General features: G+C 31.8%; 3 protein-coding genes and 1 long non-coding RNA gene across 4 annotated transcripts in view; 1 reads left to right on the top strand and 3 right to left on the bottom strand.

Moving 5' to 3' along the window:
* LOC111676671 overlaps window positions 1-632 on the bottom strand; it is a 41,607-nt gene extending 40,975 nt beyond the window's left edge. The window contains exon 1 of the mRNA XM_046952471.1: window positions 407-632. The gene's annotated coding sequence lies outside the window, so the exon portion shown is untranslated. The remainder of the gene's footprint in view (window positions 1-406) is intronic.
* Window positions 633-734: 102 nt separating this feature from the next.
* On the bottom strand, window positions 735-6,569 carry LOC124420389. Its single transcript, XR_006941166.1, has 2 exons — window positions 6,511-6,569; window positions 735-949 (listed from the first exon to the last, which is right to left on the bottom strand). It is a non-coding gene; the product is annotated as an uncharacterized LOC124420389 (long non-coding RNA).
* Window positions 6,570-9,502: 2,933 nt separating this feature from the next.
* Window positions 9,503-10,768, top strand: LOC111676680 (lipase member I). The gene is made up of 2 exons (XM_023437651.2): window positions 9,503-9,706; window positions 9,770-10,768. The coding sequence occupies exons 1-2, from the start codon at window positions 9,571-9,573 to the stop codon at window positions 10,714-10,716; spliced, it is 1,083 nt and encodes a 360-aa protein (XP_023293419.2). The 5' UTR covers window positions 9,503-9,570; the 3' UTR covers window positions 10,717-10,768.
* A 2,651-nt stretch (window positions 10,769-13,419) lies between these two features.
* LOC111676675 (L-lactate dehydrogenase) lies at window positions 13,420-19,881 on the bottom strand. Its single transcript, XM_023437645.2, has 3 exons — window positions 19,617-19,881; window positions 13,687-14,520; window positions 13,420-13,617 (listed from the first exon to the last, which is right to left on the bottom strand). The coding sequence occupies exons 2-3, from the start codon at window positions 14,518-14,520 to the stop codon at window positions 13,453-13,455; spliced, it is 999 nt and encodes a 332-aa protein (XP_023293413.1). The 5' UTR covers window positions 19,617-19,881; the 3' UTR covers window positions 13,420-13,452.
* Window positions 19,882-21,047: the final 1,166 nt, after the last annotated feature.

The following is a 21,047-nucleotide window of genomic DNA, read 5'->3' as shown; positions in this document are numbered from 1 at the left end:
GTTCTAGTTCAGTTCTAGTTCAGTTCCAGTTCAGTTCTAGTTCAGTTCTAGTTCAGTTCTAGTTCAGTTCTAGTTCAGTTCTAGTTCAGTTCTAGTTCAGTTCAAGTTTAGTTCAAGTTCTAGTTTAGTTCAGTTCTTGTTAAACCTTAGATAAATGTTTATGAATGAGGCACTTAATGTAGATATTTTGAGGTTCCTAAATGTATTATAATTAGATTAATAATTATTGCATAATGTTTATAACAACGGTATGATGTGTAACATACGTATATTAGCCGAAAAATTTAGCGGGTGTCAATTATGAAACTACTTATTTATCCCTAAGATCACAATAAAAACCGCAAATTTCGAAGAATACAAACAAAACAACATTCACCATGAAAACAAAAAAAAAAAAAAAACTTACCTTTTTAAGTTAATGTTTTGTTTTATAAATGACGCCAATTGTTAAGAAAACCACAAAAGTCAAACACCAGCCGAGAGGAGCCACTTGTTAAGATCGAAAAATATTGTCTTAAAACAAAAATTAAAAAAAACACCAGACACCAAAAAACACAAAACAAACAAATATTATATTTTTTATTTATAAAAGCGATCAAGCAGATTATTTTTTTTCTAATTTTATTTCCACTTTATAAACTTTTGAATTTTTTGGTTTGATTTTTTATTTTCGTTTGTTATAATTCCAAATAAAAAATTTGGTTTAAATAAAATCATAAGCTAGACATATGATGGTTTTTTGTTGTTGCTACTACTACCGTTTTTTTATTATTGTTGTTGTTAGTGTTAAAAAAATAAACATGTAATAAAACACAAAACGATTGCGTCGATCGATCGATAGATGTTTTAATGATTTTTTTTTTGTTGATTTGTTGTTATTAAACAATAGTTTTAAACTAACTATGGTTGGTGATCGTTCACTATTTCCATAAACTCTCCCTGCACTTCTCTACACATAAACAATAAAATCATACACATAATGAAAATTTAAACAATGATTTTGTATTGATTTGAGTTTTTATTTATATGGTAAACAGAAAAGAGAGAGAGAGAGAGAGAAAGATTAAAAACGTTTTTTGTTTTTTCAAAAATATTATGTTAATAATTCTCTATTGATTAAGTATGTTTCATATATGTACTTTTGGTTGGCACTGTATGTGTTATGCATTGACTGCTCTCAACTAGATTTTCTATAGTTTTATGATTTGTGTTTTTTTTTGTTTAAGCTTAAAGTACGATCTGAAAAATAATATATAGAAATCTATGTTTGTATGTATCTCTCGTTTAAAATGGATATTAAAGTCTTATGATGTGCGGAGAGTTGGCCTGAGATAGATTTAATATACAGTGGTGTAGTTATGGAAATTTTTAAATTTAAAAATAACTAACTAACTATGGAAACGTTGCTAGATATTCCACCTATTGAAACATGAACTAAAATATGAGGCGACGCTTTCAGCCGAACGGCTCTTTACTTAAGGTGAACTGGCCAAAAGCGGATATGGGACACGACATCAATGAATGAATGAATGTCGAAAGATTAACGTGAGCTCCTGCCTTGACGGCCTTATCTCACGGTGGTCTTTTTCATCCACTGGGTAGACTAGAGACTGTCTACCATGCGCCCCTGAAATCCTCTATGAAGATCTCAGGTAGCAATTTTTGTACATGGATATCCGGTCCATGTACAAGCACTTTGTTGAAGTACTCGAGCTTTCTAATCTCTTGCCATAGCAGCCCCGTTGCGGAATGACAGGCCGCATTGGAATTAATCCGCGTACCGGGGGTGACAAGTCCCAACATCAGGTGAAATCAATCTTCCGACAATGCGGATGTGACCACCCTTAATGATGTCATGAAATAATTGCATTATTAAAAATGCAATCTCCATCATCTAATGACCCATTCCAGTGCATTCCTTAACCTGGAACACATTGGAAGGTTATACATAATCATCGGACGTGCTGATCGCAAACCAGACACAGAATATGTGGAGGCGCTTACAGCCGAACGGCTTTTTGGGCGAACTGGCCAAAAGCGGTTATAGGACACGCCATTAATGTATGCTGGACACATTGGAAGGTTATACACAATCATCGGACGTTCCTGATCGCATACCAGACACAGAATATGTGGAAAACTTTGAAACGCTTGTCCCAGATAGAATGTCTTGGTCAAGCGGAAAACTAGAGCAAACACCAGCAGGAATTTGTTGTTACACGGATTGCTCTAAGTTGGGGTATAAAGTGGGCCTATGGTTCTATATTAAAGACCTAGAAACAGAAATATACCACCAATTACGGTTCTATATTAAGGATCTAGAAACAGAAATATACCACCATTTACCTAGTCATAACACAAGCTTCCAGGAAAAAGTCCGAGCAATAACGGAATGTGTTAATTGGCGCCCGTTAATTTACAATTAGTAAAAAGGCAATTAGGGCGATATCAGGTGATAGAAGTAAATCGAAGACTGTATTGGATTGTAAGAAATCCTTAGCTGAATACTCTCCCAGAGGTACCGGGCCACTCGGGAGTAGTCGGCAACGAAAGGGTATAAGTAACAGCTTTAAAGGGAAGGGAGCTCTAAGGTAGTTAAGCTGACAAACGCAAAGCCATTCGATGCAATAAATGCTGAATAGAAAATATGGGTGAGAGAACCACAAATATCCTATTGGGTGACCCTGATGAGAATAAGACGAAAACTCTCCTCAAAATGAGCAAGTCTGAAGATAGTATGATGGTACGTATTCTGAGTGGACACACAGGATTACGAGCTCATCTATACAAAATTGGCCGTGCGGTTTCAGACAATTGTAGATCATGTGGAAAGAACAGTGAAACTCTGGAGCACTTTATTTGACACTGTCAGGCATTCGTCGTAGTAAGATCAAAGTATCTTGAAAGTTATGTTATTCCGGAAATAACATCCCTAACTAAAAGTGATTGGAAAATCCTTAGGAATTACGACCAGGAAACTGAGTTTCTGAAAAATAATATACTCAGTGAACAAAATATACATATTTTCTTATATATACTACAATATTTTGGACCATGGAAACCTGCTGCGACCTCAGTTGAGCTTGAACACGTGTGACTGACGGAGGTAGACAGGAGAAGCATTATTACCCAGATTTGTGAATCTCGGTTTACAACTGATAGGTATTTTACACCTGTGTGAAGTACTGTTTTAAAACGATTCAAGTCGTATCGTAAAATAGAACATTCGTTGTGTTTTCGAGTTAAGGGAAAGATTTATAATCGAGCCTGACATCTATAGTTATAGATCGCAAAACTGAACTTCTCTCTTGTAAAAGTTGTCACGGACGGACAGACGGCCATAGCTAAATCATCTCAGAAAGTTATGGATCGCAAAACTGTGATTCTGAGCACGACTATAATGGTGTAAATTAACGAAATTGATACAATCCGTTCTCAACGTTTGTTAACATTAAGACAACAGATAAGTATAAAATTTCGATTTCGACAACGAATTGTTACAATTTTGACAACGTTATATCTGATAACATTCCGTTGTCGTACTTAGGAATAAACCTTGACAAACAATTAAAAATTTAAAAATTATATACACTTTGGTGTCAATTTTACACAAGACGTGTATAATTGGTTATAAAAAATGCTATGTATCTTTCGAAGAAAAGTGTCAGTAGACCAGGCATAGACCCAGGCAGTGTTGTTTAGGCATTTAATTTTTGCAAATTATTATTTTGGGCCGTTCATTACGAAAATCGGCAGTAGTGTTTAGACTTATTTACACCAAGTTTTGCTGATATAGTTATGCGACTCAGAAAGTTATGGATCACAAAACTGTGATTCCGATCCAAATAGTATTTTAAACCCCATTATATTGTATAAAAAGTTATGTGCATGTAAATATCTTTCTTTGAAAGGTGTCAGCAGGATAATGACATAGAAATAAGTATAGAGTTAATTTGGTATTTTGAAAAAAGATTCGCGAATCTGTTCCGATCGCAGAATCTGTTTCTTTTTGTCACTCCGTTGATAGCACATCGAAATATTTGCCAAGAGCCTTTAAAGCATATATATGTATATCCAGGGTAATTATAAGATTCTGAGACGATCTAGAATGTCTGTCTGTTACGATAGGGACCACACTTGAGAAGCTAGACAGTTGAAATTTTGCACAAATATTGATAAGGTTTTTTTGGTATTGTATTATTATTGTTTAATATAACGATAAAATTCTGCATAAAAAAGTTAGTCTGCAATGCAACATTTAATGAGGATCCGTTCATAGTTGATCCTATCCCTAACGTTCAGAAAATGTCTTTCGGAGCTCATTACTGGCTAAGAAATGACAGTAAAGTGATGAAATTCAATATAAAAAAGTTTTGTATACACAAACATCTCTCTACTAAGTTTCGTGAGGATCGGACCTTAGTTGATCTCGACCCCCATGTAAGGTCTTCTTCAGAAATGTAATTTAACACATATTTTTAATCAAATATGAGAGCACAACGATTTAATTCAGCGTAAATAAGTTTTATATGAATAAAATCTGTTGACTAAGTTTTGTGAGGATCGGTCCTTAGTTGTCCCCAAACACCATATAAGGACCTCTTTAAAATATTACTTTAACACTTATTTTTAGTAGATATGTCAGCACAACGATTGAATTTGACATAAATAATTTTTGTATGAACCAAACTATCTCTACTAAGTTTCGTGAGGATCGGTCCTTAGTTGATCTCGACCCCCATATAAGATCCTCTTCAGAAATGTACTTTAACTCTTATTTCTTATCATATATGTCAGCACAACGATTAAATTTGACATAAATAAGTTTTGTATGAACTAAAATCTCTCTACTAAGTTTTGTAAGGATCAGTCCATAATTGACTCTGACCCCATATAAGGTTCTCTTTAGAAAATTACTTTAACACATATTTCTTATTAGATATGTCAGCACAACGATTAAATTTGACATAAATAAATTTTGTATGAACTAAAATCTCTCGACTAAGTTTTGTGAGGATCGTTCCTTAGTTGATCTCGACCCCATATAAGGTCCCCTTCAGAAATTTATTTTAACACTTATTTCTTATCAGATATGAGAGCACAACGATTAAATTTGGCATAAAGAAGTGTTGTATGAACCAAAATCTCTCGACTAAGTTTTGTGAGGATCACTCCGATCAATTGACCCCGACACCCATATAAGGTCCTCTTCAAAAAATCACTTTAACGCTTATTACTGGCTGAAAATGATAATACAGCTATGAAATTCGATAAAAATATGTTTTGTATGAGCCAAAGTCTATCTTACGACTTTTGTGAGGATCGGTTTATATTTGATCTTACCTCTCGTATAAATTCTACTTAAGGAAATCTCTTTACAGCTCATTACTAGCTTAACAATACCAGTACAATGATGAAATTCAACATAAACAATTTTTGTAAGAAGCAAAATCTTTGTACAAAATTTTATGAGGATCGGTGAATAATTGATCCTACTCGATTATAACAAAGGCATCGATTATTAACTTCAATGTTCATTTATAAGGAAGCAATTGTCTTCGTCAATCATTTGATTGTGGTGGGTATATAAGATTCGGCATGATCGAATATCACCATTTTACTTGTTTTAAATGAATTTGTTACCACTGTGTGAGGGTTACACTGATCAAACAAATCAATGGGAGAAACAATATTAAATAACTATAGAGTTTTAGTTGGGATAAATTTTAGTTTTTTTTTTTTTTTTTTTGTTTTATAATACATATACACACTATTAAGTTAAAGTTTTTGTTAAATTTTTTTTATTAAACTACCAAAAACGTATACCCCTACAAAGACTAACAAAAGTCAAGAGAGTAATAAATAAATTTCAACTATTTCCAAACAAACAATTCGATACGATACGATACAAACTTGTGTTAAAACTTAATAATATGGTGTGAAAAAAATATTGAAATTTAATAATGACAAAAAAAAAACATTTTAAATAAAACTTACTAACGAAAGTAAAATAAAATATTTAAATTTTAAACAAGATCGTTGATCAGCATAAAGCTGTTAAAATCAAACAGTTATAAATGAAAGTCCATAAATTTTAAATAAACAAAGATTAATAATTTTTTTTTTTTTTTTTTTTTTTGAAGAAAAAAAAACACAAATTAGCATTTTTTCTAGTTTTTTTAAAAAAAATTCTCTAACTGAGCAGTTAACAAGAAAGACAAAGGCCAAAAAACCTTAAACTATGAAATTAGCATAAAATTTCAACATAAAATTGCATAATTTTTGTTTTAAATTGGTTTCTTTTGCTTAAATTTTTTTCTGTTTAAATAACTGTATAGTTTTAGTTTTAATTTAACAAACAATTCCGTTTTTTATAACATTTTTAGTTAATTTTAGTTAATTTTTTTAACTCTTTCTCTCTATCTCTCTCTTCATATTTTTCTCTGTTTTTCATCTGTATTTCTGTTAAACTTCTTTTATTTTTATTTATAATTTTACAAGGGCATTTACTTTTTTTCACACTTTTTTTTTTGTTGAAATTCTTTTTATATAAAAAGTTTTTTAAAAATTTTTTAAAAACCAGCTTTATTGTTATAATATTACATATTTTTAAAAATATTTTTTTTTTAAATTTTCTTTAATTTTTAGGGGGTTTCTCTTTTGTTTATATTCAAAATTTATTATTTCCAATAATATTCACTTTTTTCCAAATAAATTTGTTTAAATTGTTATTGTTGTTTTTTTTAATATTTAAATGGGGGTTTTCAAGTTTATCCGCTTTTTTTGAAATCTTGTAGAGTTGTGACAACTCATCCGTTTGAAACCCGTGCCGAAACTGTGCTCAAATCGTATCTACAATATCGTTATTAACCTGTTGGCAACAGCTATTAAGCAGTTTATATTTGGTTGTTTGTTTGTTGATGGTGTTAGTAGTAGTAGTAGTAGTAGTAGTAGTAGCAGTAGTTGTTATTGTTGGTAAGTTTTTTTTGTTCGCTTTAGTACAGCTCTAAAAAAATGAGCATAAACATCTTGGCTTAAATGCATTTCTGTTGGCCGTTTTAATATTTATATGTGTGTTTGCCTCTTCGGCATTCCAATCAACGATCTTTAAATTTGAATAAAGAGAGACAGTGTTTTTTGTAGTGTTACAGTTGTGCGTGTGTGTGTGTGCAATGGAACATCTGTTTAATCAGCTGTTTAATATTACTCAAAAAACTGTTCTCATTTCATTAATTGAAGCCTACTTTTAGGCTGTCATTATGAGAAATACATTGAAAACTCTTTGTACGGCATTTGTAGTAGCATTTAAAGGCCGACAACATTTGAAACAAGAAACAAAAGTGTTGTATTCTACCATGCCGAATCTCTAAACATTAATGAACACCATTGCTGTCTTATAAATAATCCTTGAAGAAGATGGTGTCAAATAAATAATCGGATGTTTTTATACCCAACAGCACTATAGTTGGAAGGGTATTACGCTTTTGTACTGATGTTTGTAATACCCAGAAATATTGCTCCTATAACCACCTCTCAACTGAGAGGCCTCAATATTAACCCGGCAAAGACAGAAATCTGAAAAACAAAAATTTCTACGAATACTCAACCTTGCTTCCTGAGCAAGAAGATACCGGTGATAGACAAAGTTTAGTACTTAGGTGTAATCCTCGACCGGAAATTAAAATGGAGACACCACATAGAGGATAGGATAAAGATGACACATCGGTGCTGGGCGATATGTAGGAGAACTATAGACAGCTACTGCTTGGGTTTAAGTGGTGTCATGTGTACTACTCCAACCAAAGCTCTGCTAGATATTCCACCCATTGAATCATATTTATGATATGCACTTATAGGCGAACAGCTCTTTACATTAAGCGAACTGTCTAAAAGGACATGTCATCAATGTATACTGGGACTTGTCATCAATGTATACTGGACACATTAGAAGGTTATATATAATCATCGGACGTGCCTGGTCGCATACTAGACACAGAATATGTGGGAAACTTTGAAACGCTGATCCAGATGGAATGTCAGTTGTTAAACAGATGGCTCTAAGTTGGGGGATAAAAAGAGCAATAACGGAATGTGTTAATTAGATTTAAATGAACATTCTCCCAATGGTAAGGTTTACGTATGGGTACGAGACCACTCGGGAGTAGTCGATAACAAAAAGACGAATGTCACAGCTTTAAAGGGAAGGGAGCTGTTTTTTAACTTTTTAAATGCAAAACCATTCGACGCAACAAAAGCTGAATAAAAAATATGGGTGAGAGATTCCCATTAAGCCTCATGAAATAATGATACGGTGGATAGAACAACAATGATTCTATGGGGTTACCCTGATGAGAGCAAGACGAAAAATCTCCTCAAAATGAGCAAACCTGAAGTTAGTATGATGGTACGTATTCTGAGTGGACACACAGGATTACGATCACATCAATACAAAATTGGCCGTGCGAATTCAGATAAATGTAGAGCATATGGAGAGGATAGTGAAACTCTGGATCACTTTCTCTGCCACTGTCAGGCATTCGTCGAAGTTAGATCCAAGTATTTTGGATGTTATGTTATTCCAAAATAACACTGATTAGAAAATTCATAGGAATTACGTCCACGAAACTGAATTTCTGAACATTGAAAAAATAAATTACTCAGTGAACAAAATATATATTTTTTTTCGTGAAAAGCAACGCACAACAGACCCGATAGTAGCTTAGGTGTATCGCTTCGGCTTTCATGTACTATACAACCTCCTATCAAACTAACCTTAAAGTTTCAGTCCGTGTGTCTACTCAGACCAGATAGTCATCACTGACCTATTGCTCTACATCAATATGGACATCAATCATGGACATGTAATGTCCCATAGGTTTGTTTTATTTTTGCATGATCTGCTATAGGATATCACAAAGGGACCATTAGGTCCCAAGTGAGTCGGTCAAATGGCCGACTACCTCGATAACCTATGTATATGTATACTTATAAGCTATGTCTGTCTGTCTGAGCGTCCATGTAAATTTCGGTTCATTATTTCCCCTAGCCTCCATACAATCGTAACCTCCCAAAAATGACTTGAAGGGTGAAAAATCCCTTTTTAACACTAAAACCACTATTAACTGAAATTGATTCTTTTGCATTTATTTTAAACCTATGTGAACTGAACACTTATAAAACATCAATCTCCAGATGTTAAGACTTAATCTCATGAAAAATATCTCTATTTAAAACGTAGCACAGTCTGTTAGAGATTAAATATTAAAACAAAATACTTTTGCTCATCGTATCCAAATGAAAACCGGAACAATATTATAAAACAATAAAGAAAAGTTTCCGAATGTAAATATCAATTTATCAGATTTTTACCACGAAAACGTGATAAAATTTTAGTAAAACTTTAAAAACATTGCAGAAAATTCACTACAAAATCCAACAACCTACAACAATCAATATGGGTTTAATGTATAAAGACATAATTAAAGCAAATCTTTTCTTCAAAACAACACGACTAAGCCGCATACCAAGATCATAAGTAAAAAAAGAAAAAAATCAGCAAAGCGACGAAAAATGTGGCAAAAATGTAAAATTTTAATTTATTTTACAACGATCGTTGTGAGCGCAAACAGCGCTTCAATTGAAAAGATCCAACAAGAGAATATAGAAATATTAAACGAGAGTTTGACACAAGGATGGAAGGCGTTCTGTGAGTTTTGAACGTATAAAATCGGATTTATATAATAAAAATTTTTATTTAAATTTCATTTAGGTGAGGCCCCTGTGCATGAGGGTGTTATGTCTTTGTTTGATGGCATTAATCCCAGTGATACTACCATACATGTCTTGACCTTAAACAATCAAAGTGTAGAGTTACCCATACGTTCCTTATCGGAATTAAGGGATTTTGATATAAATCCCAAGCGTAAAACTTTGCTATATATTAATGGTTTTTATACTGCCGATACTTTCTTTAGCATACAATCTCATCTACATATGCTGCAGTCCAGAAGGCGTGAACTTAATGTTATTATTGTAAACTTTGCCAAAGATATTCAACAGTTGTACTATGCTCTCCGGCATCATCTTACGTTGCAGGGTTATTTTGTTGCCAAAATTCTAGAAGTTTTAATCGAGAATGGCATTGATCCTAAAGATATAACTGTAGCGGGTCATTCAGTGGGCGCCAATGTAGCTGCTTTGGGCATCTCAACTTATTCCGAGGAATATTTCAATAACTACAAACAAATTTCCATAATAGGCCAACTTATAGCCATAGATCCTTGTTCATACATCTGTGGCTCCAGTGATTTATATGTTCGCCGCAATATTTCCTCCCGTGTAGTGGTTATTCATGGTGAAGGTAACGTCTTTGGTGTGCGTAGTCCTATGGGTTCCATAGACATATATCCCAATGGTATTGGCTACTATCCCAAGAGACGTTTACAACCGGGTTGTAATACTTCGGTATGCAGTCATATGTATCCTTTCCTTCTATTTATGGAGGCATTGGTTGAGGAAGTGAATATAACAGCGGTGAAATGTGAAAGTTGGTTACAGTTTAGAGAACAAAATTGTGATTATACAAATACAGTGGAATTGGGTATAACATATCCGGAAACGGCTAAAGGTTTATACTTCTGTGTAACACAATCGTCTCCTCCGTTTACGTTAAAGGAGCAGGGTTTAAAGTATATTAGCAGGAGTAAGAGAAAATGAATTGATTTTCTTATATAATGAAATTCCATTTGTGATATAATGATGATAGGAATTAGATTATGAATGAGATCCAACAGAGGAATTTTTAGTTTATTTTATAAAAAAAAGATCTTTAGTCTAATATTTATAATAAAATTTATTTATGACGTTTAAAATTTGCTTCATTACGATGTTAAGATGATTAATGCATTAGATAATTATATTTGAGAATCTTCCAGAAGAATTTCTAACAGAAAGATGTTCTACTGAAAATCGGGAAAATTTTCTATAGAAAATAATTCTATCCTCTATCCTCTTTTCCACAACATAGTTCCAACACAATATAGACCGATTTTAGCTATTTTCAATAGTGTTCGTCTTTGGATTAAAACAAGTGTATGTGATAATTTTCATCAAATTATCTTGAAAATTGCGACCTTTAGCGTGCACACAAGGTTTACATGGACACACAGACATATAGATGGACGGACAGACGATCATAGCTTTATCGACATTAAATTCTGGGTCTAGATCCAATATTTTTGGATGTTACAAATATCAGCACAAACGCAAGTATTAGTAAACTTCTTAACATTCGGAGGGTAATACAAAATAAGATTTATAGAGATTTATTAAAGACGTTCTATAAAAATCATAGATTTCGCAAGATTTGCTATAGAATTCAGTGACATCCGCAAGACTTTCTACATTTCCGAGAAATTTTGGATAACTGAAAGATATTCAAGCAAAACTTAAGCCATTCGCATTTCTGTCCGCCATCCGTAAGAATTTTCACAGAGATTCTAGAAAACATAGGAATTTCTTGAAAATTAAGTTATCAGCAAGGTTTTCCTGAAAACAAATTATATTTAAAATGTTTTCGAATCAGACTTAAGACATCTTAAAGATATTCAATAAAAATTGTAGACATTGCAAAGATTTTCTTCAGACATTTGATCTATATAAATATAGTATATTTTGACATCGAAGAGATCAGAGGATATAGATATTTATTCCATAATTTTTCTATGAAAACTAAAGATATCTTTTAGATTTTCTATCGAAACCATTAAACATTTTTATGATTTATAACGAGAGCTTCAGTTATCCGAAATATTCTCTAGATATAGATTGATTATTTACTCTTCTGATTTCTAAAAGATTTTGAGTATAAGCTGTAGAAACTCTAGTTGTTTGTAAGATTGACATCGACAATATGTCGCAATATCTGTAGAAACTAGAAAGAATTTCAATATAAATTGGATTTTCATGAAAAATTTTGATATTTCATTTTTTCTTAAAGAAACTACTTTAAATACTTTAGACACCCGAAGAATTCTCTATAGAATCTAGAGAAATCCGAAAGACTTTCAATAAAAACTCTAAACATTCGAAAGATTGTCAAAAGAAATTCAAGACACCAGATATTCTTATGATTTTTAATTAAAGCTCCAATCGTTCTATAGATAAATATTGATTTTCTATAGTGGCATCTGATATCAGAAAGATTCGAAACATAAATTATGAAAGCACTTGCTATGGGTAAGATATTTTCAAAAAAACTTGAAAGAATTTTTTTAGAAATTATGGACAATTGAAAGCTTTTCGATGGAAGCTTTCTAAAGATTAGGGGAAAGGTTTAAGGTCTATCAAGTTATTGGGAGCTGTATTTGCGAAAAATTATGATATTGAATCCTAAAATCATAAAAACAACAATAATTTCATTATTTTTACATAACTCTAGATGTTTGAACTGTTTTCAACAGCAAATATGAAATTTCAAAATTTCTTTATGGAACTTAAAAATATTCGAAATATAATTCATAGAAGTTCTATATATTCTTAAGACTTTCTATGAAAATTTTCTATATTCGAAATATTTTCGAGAAAACTTGAAGGAAACTCAAGTCGTCCGCAAGATATTCTTAAGAAATTTCGGACAACCGAAAGCTTTTTGATGGAAGCTTTCTAAAGATTAGGGGAAAGGGTTTAAGGTCTTTCAAGTTATAGGGATGTGAGCTGTATTTGCGAAAAATTATGATATTGAATGCTAAAAGCATAAAAAGTTAAAGAATAATTTCATTATATTTATGATTTTTACATAAGTGCTAATTTTTATTTAATTTTCTTTTTTGTATTATTTCTTTTAGTGCATAGTCTTGAAAATATTTTTTTTTTTGTTTTTATTTTTAGAATACAATACTTTTTAACATTACATGCAATTAAATTGTTGTAATCGATTTTATATTAATATATATTATATTATAAAGAAAATTTAGCTAATGAAACCAATTAAACCGAGTCCGAAAATTAACACTAGTTAGTATTCGAATTAACGGTAATTGTTTCAAAACAATTTGCTAATGAGGTAGTAACGGTTGAGTTATAGTACAGTACCATTTACTAAACACGATGAATTTTCTAATAAAAAAAACTTTTTCAAAAGAATATTTTCGTGAAATGAAATAAAAATCAAATTAAATGTGTTTTAAAGAAAATCATAAAATTTATTTTTGTATTTTTGTTTTAAATTTAAAAATTTTCTTAAAACTGCAAAAACAGTTAAAAGAACAAAAAATAATACAGATAAAAACTTAAAAAAATAAAAATTATAAATAATAAAAATTAAAACTTAAAAATATATATATATTTTTTTAATATTCCATAAAGAACATCTATACACATACATAAAACTTAATCTTTGAGTTTGTATTTTGTGTTCTGTTTCTAATTTACTAGGAGGGTTTTGTGATTAACTTAGAATTTAAGACCAGCTTGTACTTCAGCCATAATATTGGCGGATTTTTGCAATTGTTCAATTTCGGTTTGGGTCAAGATTTGCTTGACAACATGGGTAACACCGTTGGCGTTCAAAGCACAGGGTAGAGAAAGGAAGACATCCTTGTCGATGCCATGTTCACCCTAAAAATTTTAAAACAAAAAACCAAAATTATTAAATGAAATTAAAATTCCGATTTTTGAATAACTCACCATAACCGAGGTGGATACAGCAACAATAGCGCTAGTATTTCTCAAGATAGCCGAGGTTAAAGCAGCAGTACTGAGACCAATAGCCCAGGAAGTATAACCCTTTAGCTTAATGACTTCATAGGCAGAGTCTACGACTTGCTTGTGTACCTCATTCCATTTCTCGGGATCTTCGCTGGAGCCAATGTTGGGATTCAATTCACGCAAACGAACACCAGCAATGTTAACACCAGACCATACTGGCACAGAACTGTCACCATGTTCACCAATAATCCAGCCGTGGCAAGAGGTGGGGGCAACACCCAAACGTTGAGACATCAAGAAACGGAAACGAGAAGAATCCAAATTGGTACCACTACCAATAACACGATTCTTGGGTAAACCAGACAATTTCCAGGCAACATAGGTCATGATATCAACTGGGTTGGAGACCATCAACAAAATGGTATCAGGACTGTTTTCCACCAATTTGGGAATGATGTGCTTCAAGATATCAGTGTTACGTTGTACCAACGACAAACGAGATTCGCCCTCCTTTTGTCTGACGCCAGCGGTGACAATGCACAATCTTGAGTTGGCCGAATCGGCATAATCGGTACTGGCGGTGATTTTGGGATTCTTCAAGAAATTGGAACCGTGTTGCAAATCCATCATTTCTCCCATCAACTTATCTTTGCAGACGTCCATGAGGCAAACTTCGCTGGAGATGTTTTGGGCCAAAATACTGAAAGCGCAAGCCATACCGACTTGACCGATACCAACAATGGTTACCTTATTGCCACCCGAGGGCAAGACTTCGGCAACTTGGTTCATGAGATTTTCTTTAACGGTGGCCATCTGTAAGGGTAGGAAAATGGAAAGAAAAATTAGTTTAAATTCTATAAAAGTTAAAAATTCTTCTATTTTAATCAAGTTTTCTTTTCTGGAGTTAAGTTCAGTTTTAGTTCAGATCTAGAGTAGTATTAGTTCAGTTCTATTTCAGTTCTAGTTCAGTTCTAGTTCAGTTCTAGTTCAGTTCTAGATCAGTTCCAGTTTAGCTCTAGGTCAGTTCTAGTTCAGTTCTAGTTCAGTTCTAGTTCAGTTCTAGTTCAGTTCTAGTTCAGTTCTAGTTCTAGTTCTAGTTCAGTTCTAGTTCAGTTCTAGTTCAGTTCTAGTTCTAGTTCAGTTCTAGTTCAGTTCTAGTTCAGTTCTAGTTCAGTTCTAGTTCAGTTCTAGTTCAGTTCTAGTTCAGTTCTAGTTCAGTTCTAGTTCAGTTCTAGTTCGGTTCTAGCTCAGTTCTAGTTCAGTTCTAGTTCAGTTCTAGTTCAGTTCTAGTTCAGTTCTAGTTCTAGTTCAGTTCTAGTTTAGTTCTAGTTCGGTTATAGTTCAGTTATAGTTCAGTTATAGTTCAGTTATAGTTCAGTTATATTTCCGTTCTAGTTCATTTCTAGTCAGTCAAGTCCAGTTTTAGTTCAGTTCTAGTCAGTCAAGTCCAGTTCTAGTTCAGTTCTAGTTCAGTTCTAGTTCAGTTCTAGTTCAGTTCTAGTTCAGTTCTAGTTCAGTTCTAGTTCAGTTCTAGTTCAGTTCTAGTTCAGTTCTAGTTCAGTTCTAGTTCAGTTCTAGTTCAGTTCTAGTTCAGTTCTAGTTCAGTTCTAGTTCAGTTCTAGTTCAGTTCTAGTTCAGTTCTAGTTCAGTTCTAGTTCAGTTCTAGTTCAGTTCTAGTTCAGTTCTAGTTCAGTTCTAGTTCAGTTCTAGTTCAGTTCTAGTTCAGTTCTAGTTCAGTTTTAGTTCTGTTTTATTTCAGTTCTAGTTCAGTTTTACTTCAGTTCTATTTATTTTTAGTTGAATTATAGTTCAAGTTAATTGTTGCTCTTCCAAGTAAGGAACTATTAATTTAATTATTAATAATATTTAAACGAACTTTGTATTCAAAACAAACAGCATCACGTGTGTTCCATTTAGTTAAAATTAATTTTCAAATGACACAAAAAAAAACAAAAATTTTCTAAATAAATATTAATGAGGGTTCATCAAGAGAAAAACAAGGAGGGAGGGAATGTGTTCATACAGCCAAATTTTAATTTATTAGAATGTTAAAATAACCTTCAGCAAGGTTAACTTAATGGAATTCTGAAAAAGACTACCAGGCAAACACCGAAAAACATACAAAAAAAACTTTCAACGCATAGATACACAAATACCCTCCGGCAAAGATATACGCATCTAATAGATACAAAATAAAATTTTCGAATTTGTTTTCAAATGGAAAGAATAATAAAAACAAATTAAAGAAAATAGAAATAAATTAATAAAAAATCTATAAAAACTTAAATATAATATAAAAAATTTTCAAAATATTTATTTTGTTTTCCATCTTTTAAGTATTTTTAAAAAAAAAAAACTTTTTTGAAATGAGATTAAAGTTAAATATACTTTTTTATAAATTATTCTAAAATCATTTGTGATTAATTGTTATTCTATATTTATATTAAGTCTCGTTTTAAAGGCACGAGACAATGATTCATGTTTTTCTATAAATGTCTTTATAGAAAAAAATATTATTTATTTCTAATTACTTGTACCTTTAAACACTATCAGCTAATACTAATAATAATTTTTTCTAATAATGAAACTATTTATTGTTAACAAATTATCTTAAATCCCTATAGATTAAAAAAAGTGCAACTAACAAATTGTTCTAATAACATTTAAACTAACGATGTCACGCTTTATCTTATCAGGAAATAAACTAAATTCTTTTACTGGAGGTACTTCAGTTCCATTAAAGTTGAGTGTAAGTACCTTTAATGGTAAATTGTTAGAATGACCTTGCTGCAAAGTCAAAGTCGAAAACATATCATAGGTATTAGTTTATTATGTTTTAACATGAACCAGGAAAACAGCTGTTTATTTTACTAATGAATCCCTTTATTCCGGTTTTACTACATGCAAAAAGCGCATGTCTGTTAAAGAAAGTGAAATTATTTTGGTTTTTTTTTACTTTGGATCGTCTACAAGGTTATATTAAGGTGAATAAACCTTTAAAATAGTGTTTTTGTTCCTGTTTTAAGGGTGACAAAGTTTTTGGTCTGGATAATGTAAAAGACAAATAGATTGAGTTAAAATAAGCTTTAATGTAGAGGAATTTTGTCTAGAAAAGTTTTCGGTACATTGTTTTGATTGTTTTAAGGGTGGCCAGTTTTTTTTTTTTTTGAAATTATTCAATCTCATGGAATTAAGCAGTTCTTATTAAAAATTCCTTTTGACTGCACTAAATTTCATTCAGTCGCGATTATTCGTTAAGATATTATATTTCTGAACAATTGTTTTGAACCCACTGTTTTGATTACGCATTCAACATAATAACTTAGTCTTGGGGTTTATCTTTAGTACAAATATTGAAAATTAGAAACTTAGCTCTTTGCCGATACCTGATGTAAACGAAATAAACGCAGTCTGAGACCGAAAACAGTTATCGACAGATACCTCCTTTTAATCAATAAATGTTCAAAAAAAAAGTTCTTTGAAAGTTCTGTTCTGTGTTCTTATTGCAGTTTTGAAATTTAAAAATTTTTAAATTTTTTCATATTGCTTTTCTCGACATCTGAGAAGTTTCTCAGCATCAGATGAAATATGGATTTAGCTCATTTGTTTAACAGCTTAAATCTTGACTAATAAATTGTCTATACTTAGTCCAAGCTATAGCCTTGCAAATAGTCTAAACTGTAGCCTTGCCAATAAACCAGACTATAATCTAGTCTATAGTCCAGATCATATTATAGTCCAGACTAGGGTGCAGTCTATCGTCCAAAATACAGTCTAGTCTATCGACCAAATTATAATTCTGGACTATAGTATAGACAATAGTCTGGACTATAGTCTAGTCTATAGTCTGGACTATAGTCTAGTCTATAGTCTAGATTGTAGTCTAGTCTATAGTCTAGATTGTAGTCTAGTCTATAGTCTAGATTGTAGTCTAGTCTATAGTCTAGACTGTAGTCTAGACTGTAGTCTAGACTGTAGTCTAGACTGTAGTCTAGACTGTAGTCTAGACTGTAGTCTAGACTGTAGTCTAGTCTATAGTCTAGACTGTAGTCTAATCTATAGTCTAGACTATAGGTACTCTATAGTCTAGACTATACCTACTCTATAGTCTGGACTGTAGTCTAGTCTACAATCTGGAATATAGCCTATTCTATAGTCTGGACTCTAGTCTCATCTATAGTCTGGACTATGACCTAGTCCATTGTCAGGAGTATGTAGTCTAGTCTATAATCTGGACTATAGAATAGTTTATAATCTGGACTATAGTCTGGTCTATAGTGTGGACAATAGTGTAAATAGTATAGTAGTATGGACTATAGTATAGTCTATAGTCTGGACTATAGTGTAGTCTATAGTCTGGACTATAGTATAGTCTATAGTCTGGACTATAGTGTAGTCTATTGACTGGACTATAGTGAAGTCTATAGTCTGGACTATAGTTTAGTCTATAGTCTTGACTATAGTTTAGTCTATAGTCTGGATTATAGTCTAGTCTATAGTCTGGATTATAGTCTAGTATATACTTAGAATTTAGTCTAGTCTATAGTCTGAATTTAGTCTAATCTATAGTCTGGACTATAGTCTAGTTTATAGTCTGGACTATAGTCTAGTTTATAGTCTGGACTATAGTCTAGTTTATAGTCTGGACTATAGTCTAGTTTATAGTCTGGACTATAGTCTAGTCTAAAGTCTAGACTATAGTGTAGTCTATAGTCTGAACTATTGTTTACTGTATAGTCTAGTCTATAGTCTGGATTATAGTATAGTGTATAGTCTGGACTATAGTCTAGTCTATAGTATGGACTTTAGTCTAATCTGTAGTCTGGACTATAGTCTAGTCTATAGTCTGGTCAATAGTCTGGACTATAGTCAAATCTGTAGTCTGGAATATATTCTATAGTGTGAATTATAGTCTAGTCTATGATCTGGACTATAGTATTTTCTACATTTGTATAATCTTTTGAAAAGCCCGGACTGTTTGTCTTTAGTTCAGACTGTAGTAATGATTCAGGTTTTTCTATAGTTCTGATATCATTCGCTGGGCCAAGAAGGTTATTCTTTAAATTTCAGGTTTTTTTGTATAAAATAAAGGAATTTCGAATTAAGAAATCTGATTCAAAAAGTGGGTGCAAATCTGAACACCTTTAAGCTAATTCCGTTACGATTCAGATAATAACGAAATTCGAGTTCTTTTCTAAAAAAAATACCCTTTTATAAACTTTTTGTACTAAAATTACTTCAACTGTTGTAAGCAATATCAAATCCTTCTTGAAGGTCATATGGGCCTATGTGGTATTATTTTCATTACTGTGGGAGGTCTTTAGTAATACAAAAAAAAACTAACACTCCATATGGTACACTCACACACATTTATTAAAAGAAATATTACTGCAGATCTATAACAGTCCTTAATACGCCCTTTAAAGAAGCTTTTGCCAAAAGTTTTGCAAAGCTTAACATAAGGTTTATAAATAAATTATAAAAGTTTTATTGTTTTCACGACAAAATTGTTAGATTCATATACATATAGTATTTCCCAGAATTAAACGTTACTATTTAAAATTTTTAAACATATTTTAAAACAGAAAATTATACGCTACACTGATGTTATTAATAAAATTAAATAAAAATTGTTTTAAAAAGACAATGAATTGTATTGTTCTTGTTTTTGTTCAACTAAGTAGTGACACAGTTTTTCATGTAAATATTTTCTTTTAAATGAAATTAAAAAAACAAACACTATTAAATTTATATGTATTTTTGAAAAATTAAATGACATCACTCTTTTAATAACAAAAAATAAAAAAAGATAATATCAAATGCAATTAAAGACTCTCTAATTATTTTGTTTTTTTTTTGCATTTTTTTGTAATTAAAAAAATTTTTAAATTTTTTTAAACAACACTCACTTTTTATATTTGATTTTTTTTTTTCCAAAAAAAAATTAATTCACTTTGTTTTTATTGTTGGTTTGAAGGAGAACGTCTGCTCTGTTAGCCGTTTGACAACGTACTGTTTGATGTAGTTTTATTAAATCCAAAAGGAAAATTGTGGTGAAATACTGTTGTGTAGTAATGATGTGTATTTATTATTTTTTTTTATTTTGTATACTTTTGCTGCTTTGCTGGAAGTAAACTTTCGTTGGTTCGTTTACTCTTACTCACTAACTTTTTGTTAATTTGAAATTATGCCGGTTTTGCCGTTATTTATATACAACAAATTTATAAAATCACCACCATGCTCCTCCTCGTCGTAGTTATTCTGCTCCTCCCCCTCTTACCCCCCCCCACACGTAAACGTACATATCAGCACTCCATCCATCGCACATAGTACGTTTGCTCAAACCAACACTCATAGTCAGCTGCTTATGCTGTTACCGTGCTGCTAGTGTTACGTTAGCGTTGCCGTTTAGTATGATGACGAAATTTATTAAGAATTGAATGAAAATTTTGTCTGCTTCATCATCATACAAATGGTTTGTTGGTAAAAAAAAACTTTTTGTGTTAGTGGTTGGTCTTTGCTCGGTACTCTTACGTACTCGTCATTCTTATAATGCATTCAGTTAACTCACGTTTCTTGTACGTTTGTAGCTGTTGTTGTTGTTAATATATTTCAGTTTTTGGAATCTTTACTCTACGCGTTCCAAGGTGACCTTTAGTTTTTTTTTTTTTGTTTATGTGTGCTTCATTCGCATAGAGAAATTGTTGTGTCTGTGTTTTTTTTTCGTCTCAAGAGTCAGAAGAGGTCTTCATTTACAAGCTGAGAGAAGAAACTTTAACAATATAATATATACAATAAAAACAATTTAAAGTTAAAGACGACTATATGACCCCCTGTACCGGGCCCTATAATGAAACAATCCTCATAAGCTTAATTTTTTGGACAAAGTACGAATAAAATACGATACCCAGAGATCAACATGTAACATATAATGAAGAACATTATCCATTTAGGTAATCCCAAAATAACACCCATGTACAGTTTTTTGAACTACATACATGATCCGTTTATTAGTCCTATATAATGCATATATGGTCCAAGTTCGTAGCGTGGAGTATTAATCCCATTAATGTAGCAGGTGGATTACATGCACTCAACTAGGATAAACAATTTTAAATCGATTATGTTTGATTCATATATTTCAACCAGCCTCAATCTTTTGCGTGAGTGTAGTTTAACAATATATTTAAGCTTGATAAACGGCTGTATATCAGCATAATACCTTCCACTCTTTAATGGTGTAGGGTATAAAGAAACATCATAAAATTTGTCTATACAATTTCTATGAGTTTGTTCATATACCAAATTGCGCTCCAAAATATTTTTCTGTTCAATTGTCT

The sequence above is a fragment of the Lucilia cuprina genome, chromosome 5 (genome assembly GCF_022045245.1).
Source record: "Lucilia cuprina isolate Lc7/37 chromosome 5, ASM2204524v1, whole genome shotgun sequence".
Taxonomy (NCBI): domain Eukaryota; kingdom Metazoa; phylum Arthropoda; class Insecta; order Diptera; family Calliphoridae; genus Lucilia; species Lucilia cuprina.
The sequence above is the reverse complement of the archived record's forward strand: the minus strand, read 5'-3'. Positions and strand labels throughout refer to the sequence as shown.

Coding starts and splice junctions, on each gene's coding strand:
- LOC111676680 (XM_023437651.2), top strand. CDS start 9,571: ATGTGGCAAAAATGTAAAATTTTAATTTATTTTACAACGATCGTTGTG. Junction 9,707..9,769: donor ACAAGGATGGAAGGCGTTCT/GTGAGTTTTGAA, acceptor AATTTCATTTAG/GTGAGGCCCCTGTGCATGAG.
- LOC111676675 (XM_023437645.2), bottom strand. CDS start 14,520: ATGGCCACCGTTAAAGAAAATCTCATGAACCAAGTTGCCGAAGTCTTG. Junction 13,618..13,686: donor CTGTATCCACCTCGGTTATG/GTGAGTTATTCA, acceptor TAAAATTTTTAG/GGTGAACATGGCATCGACAA.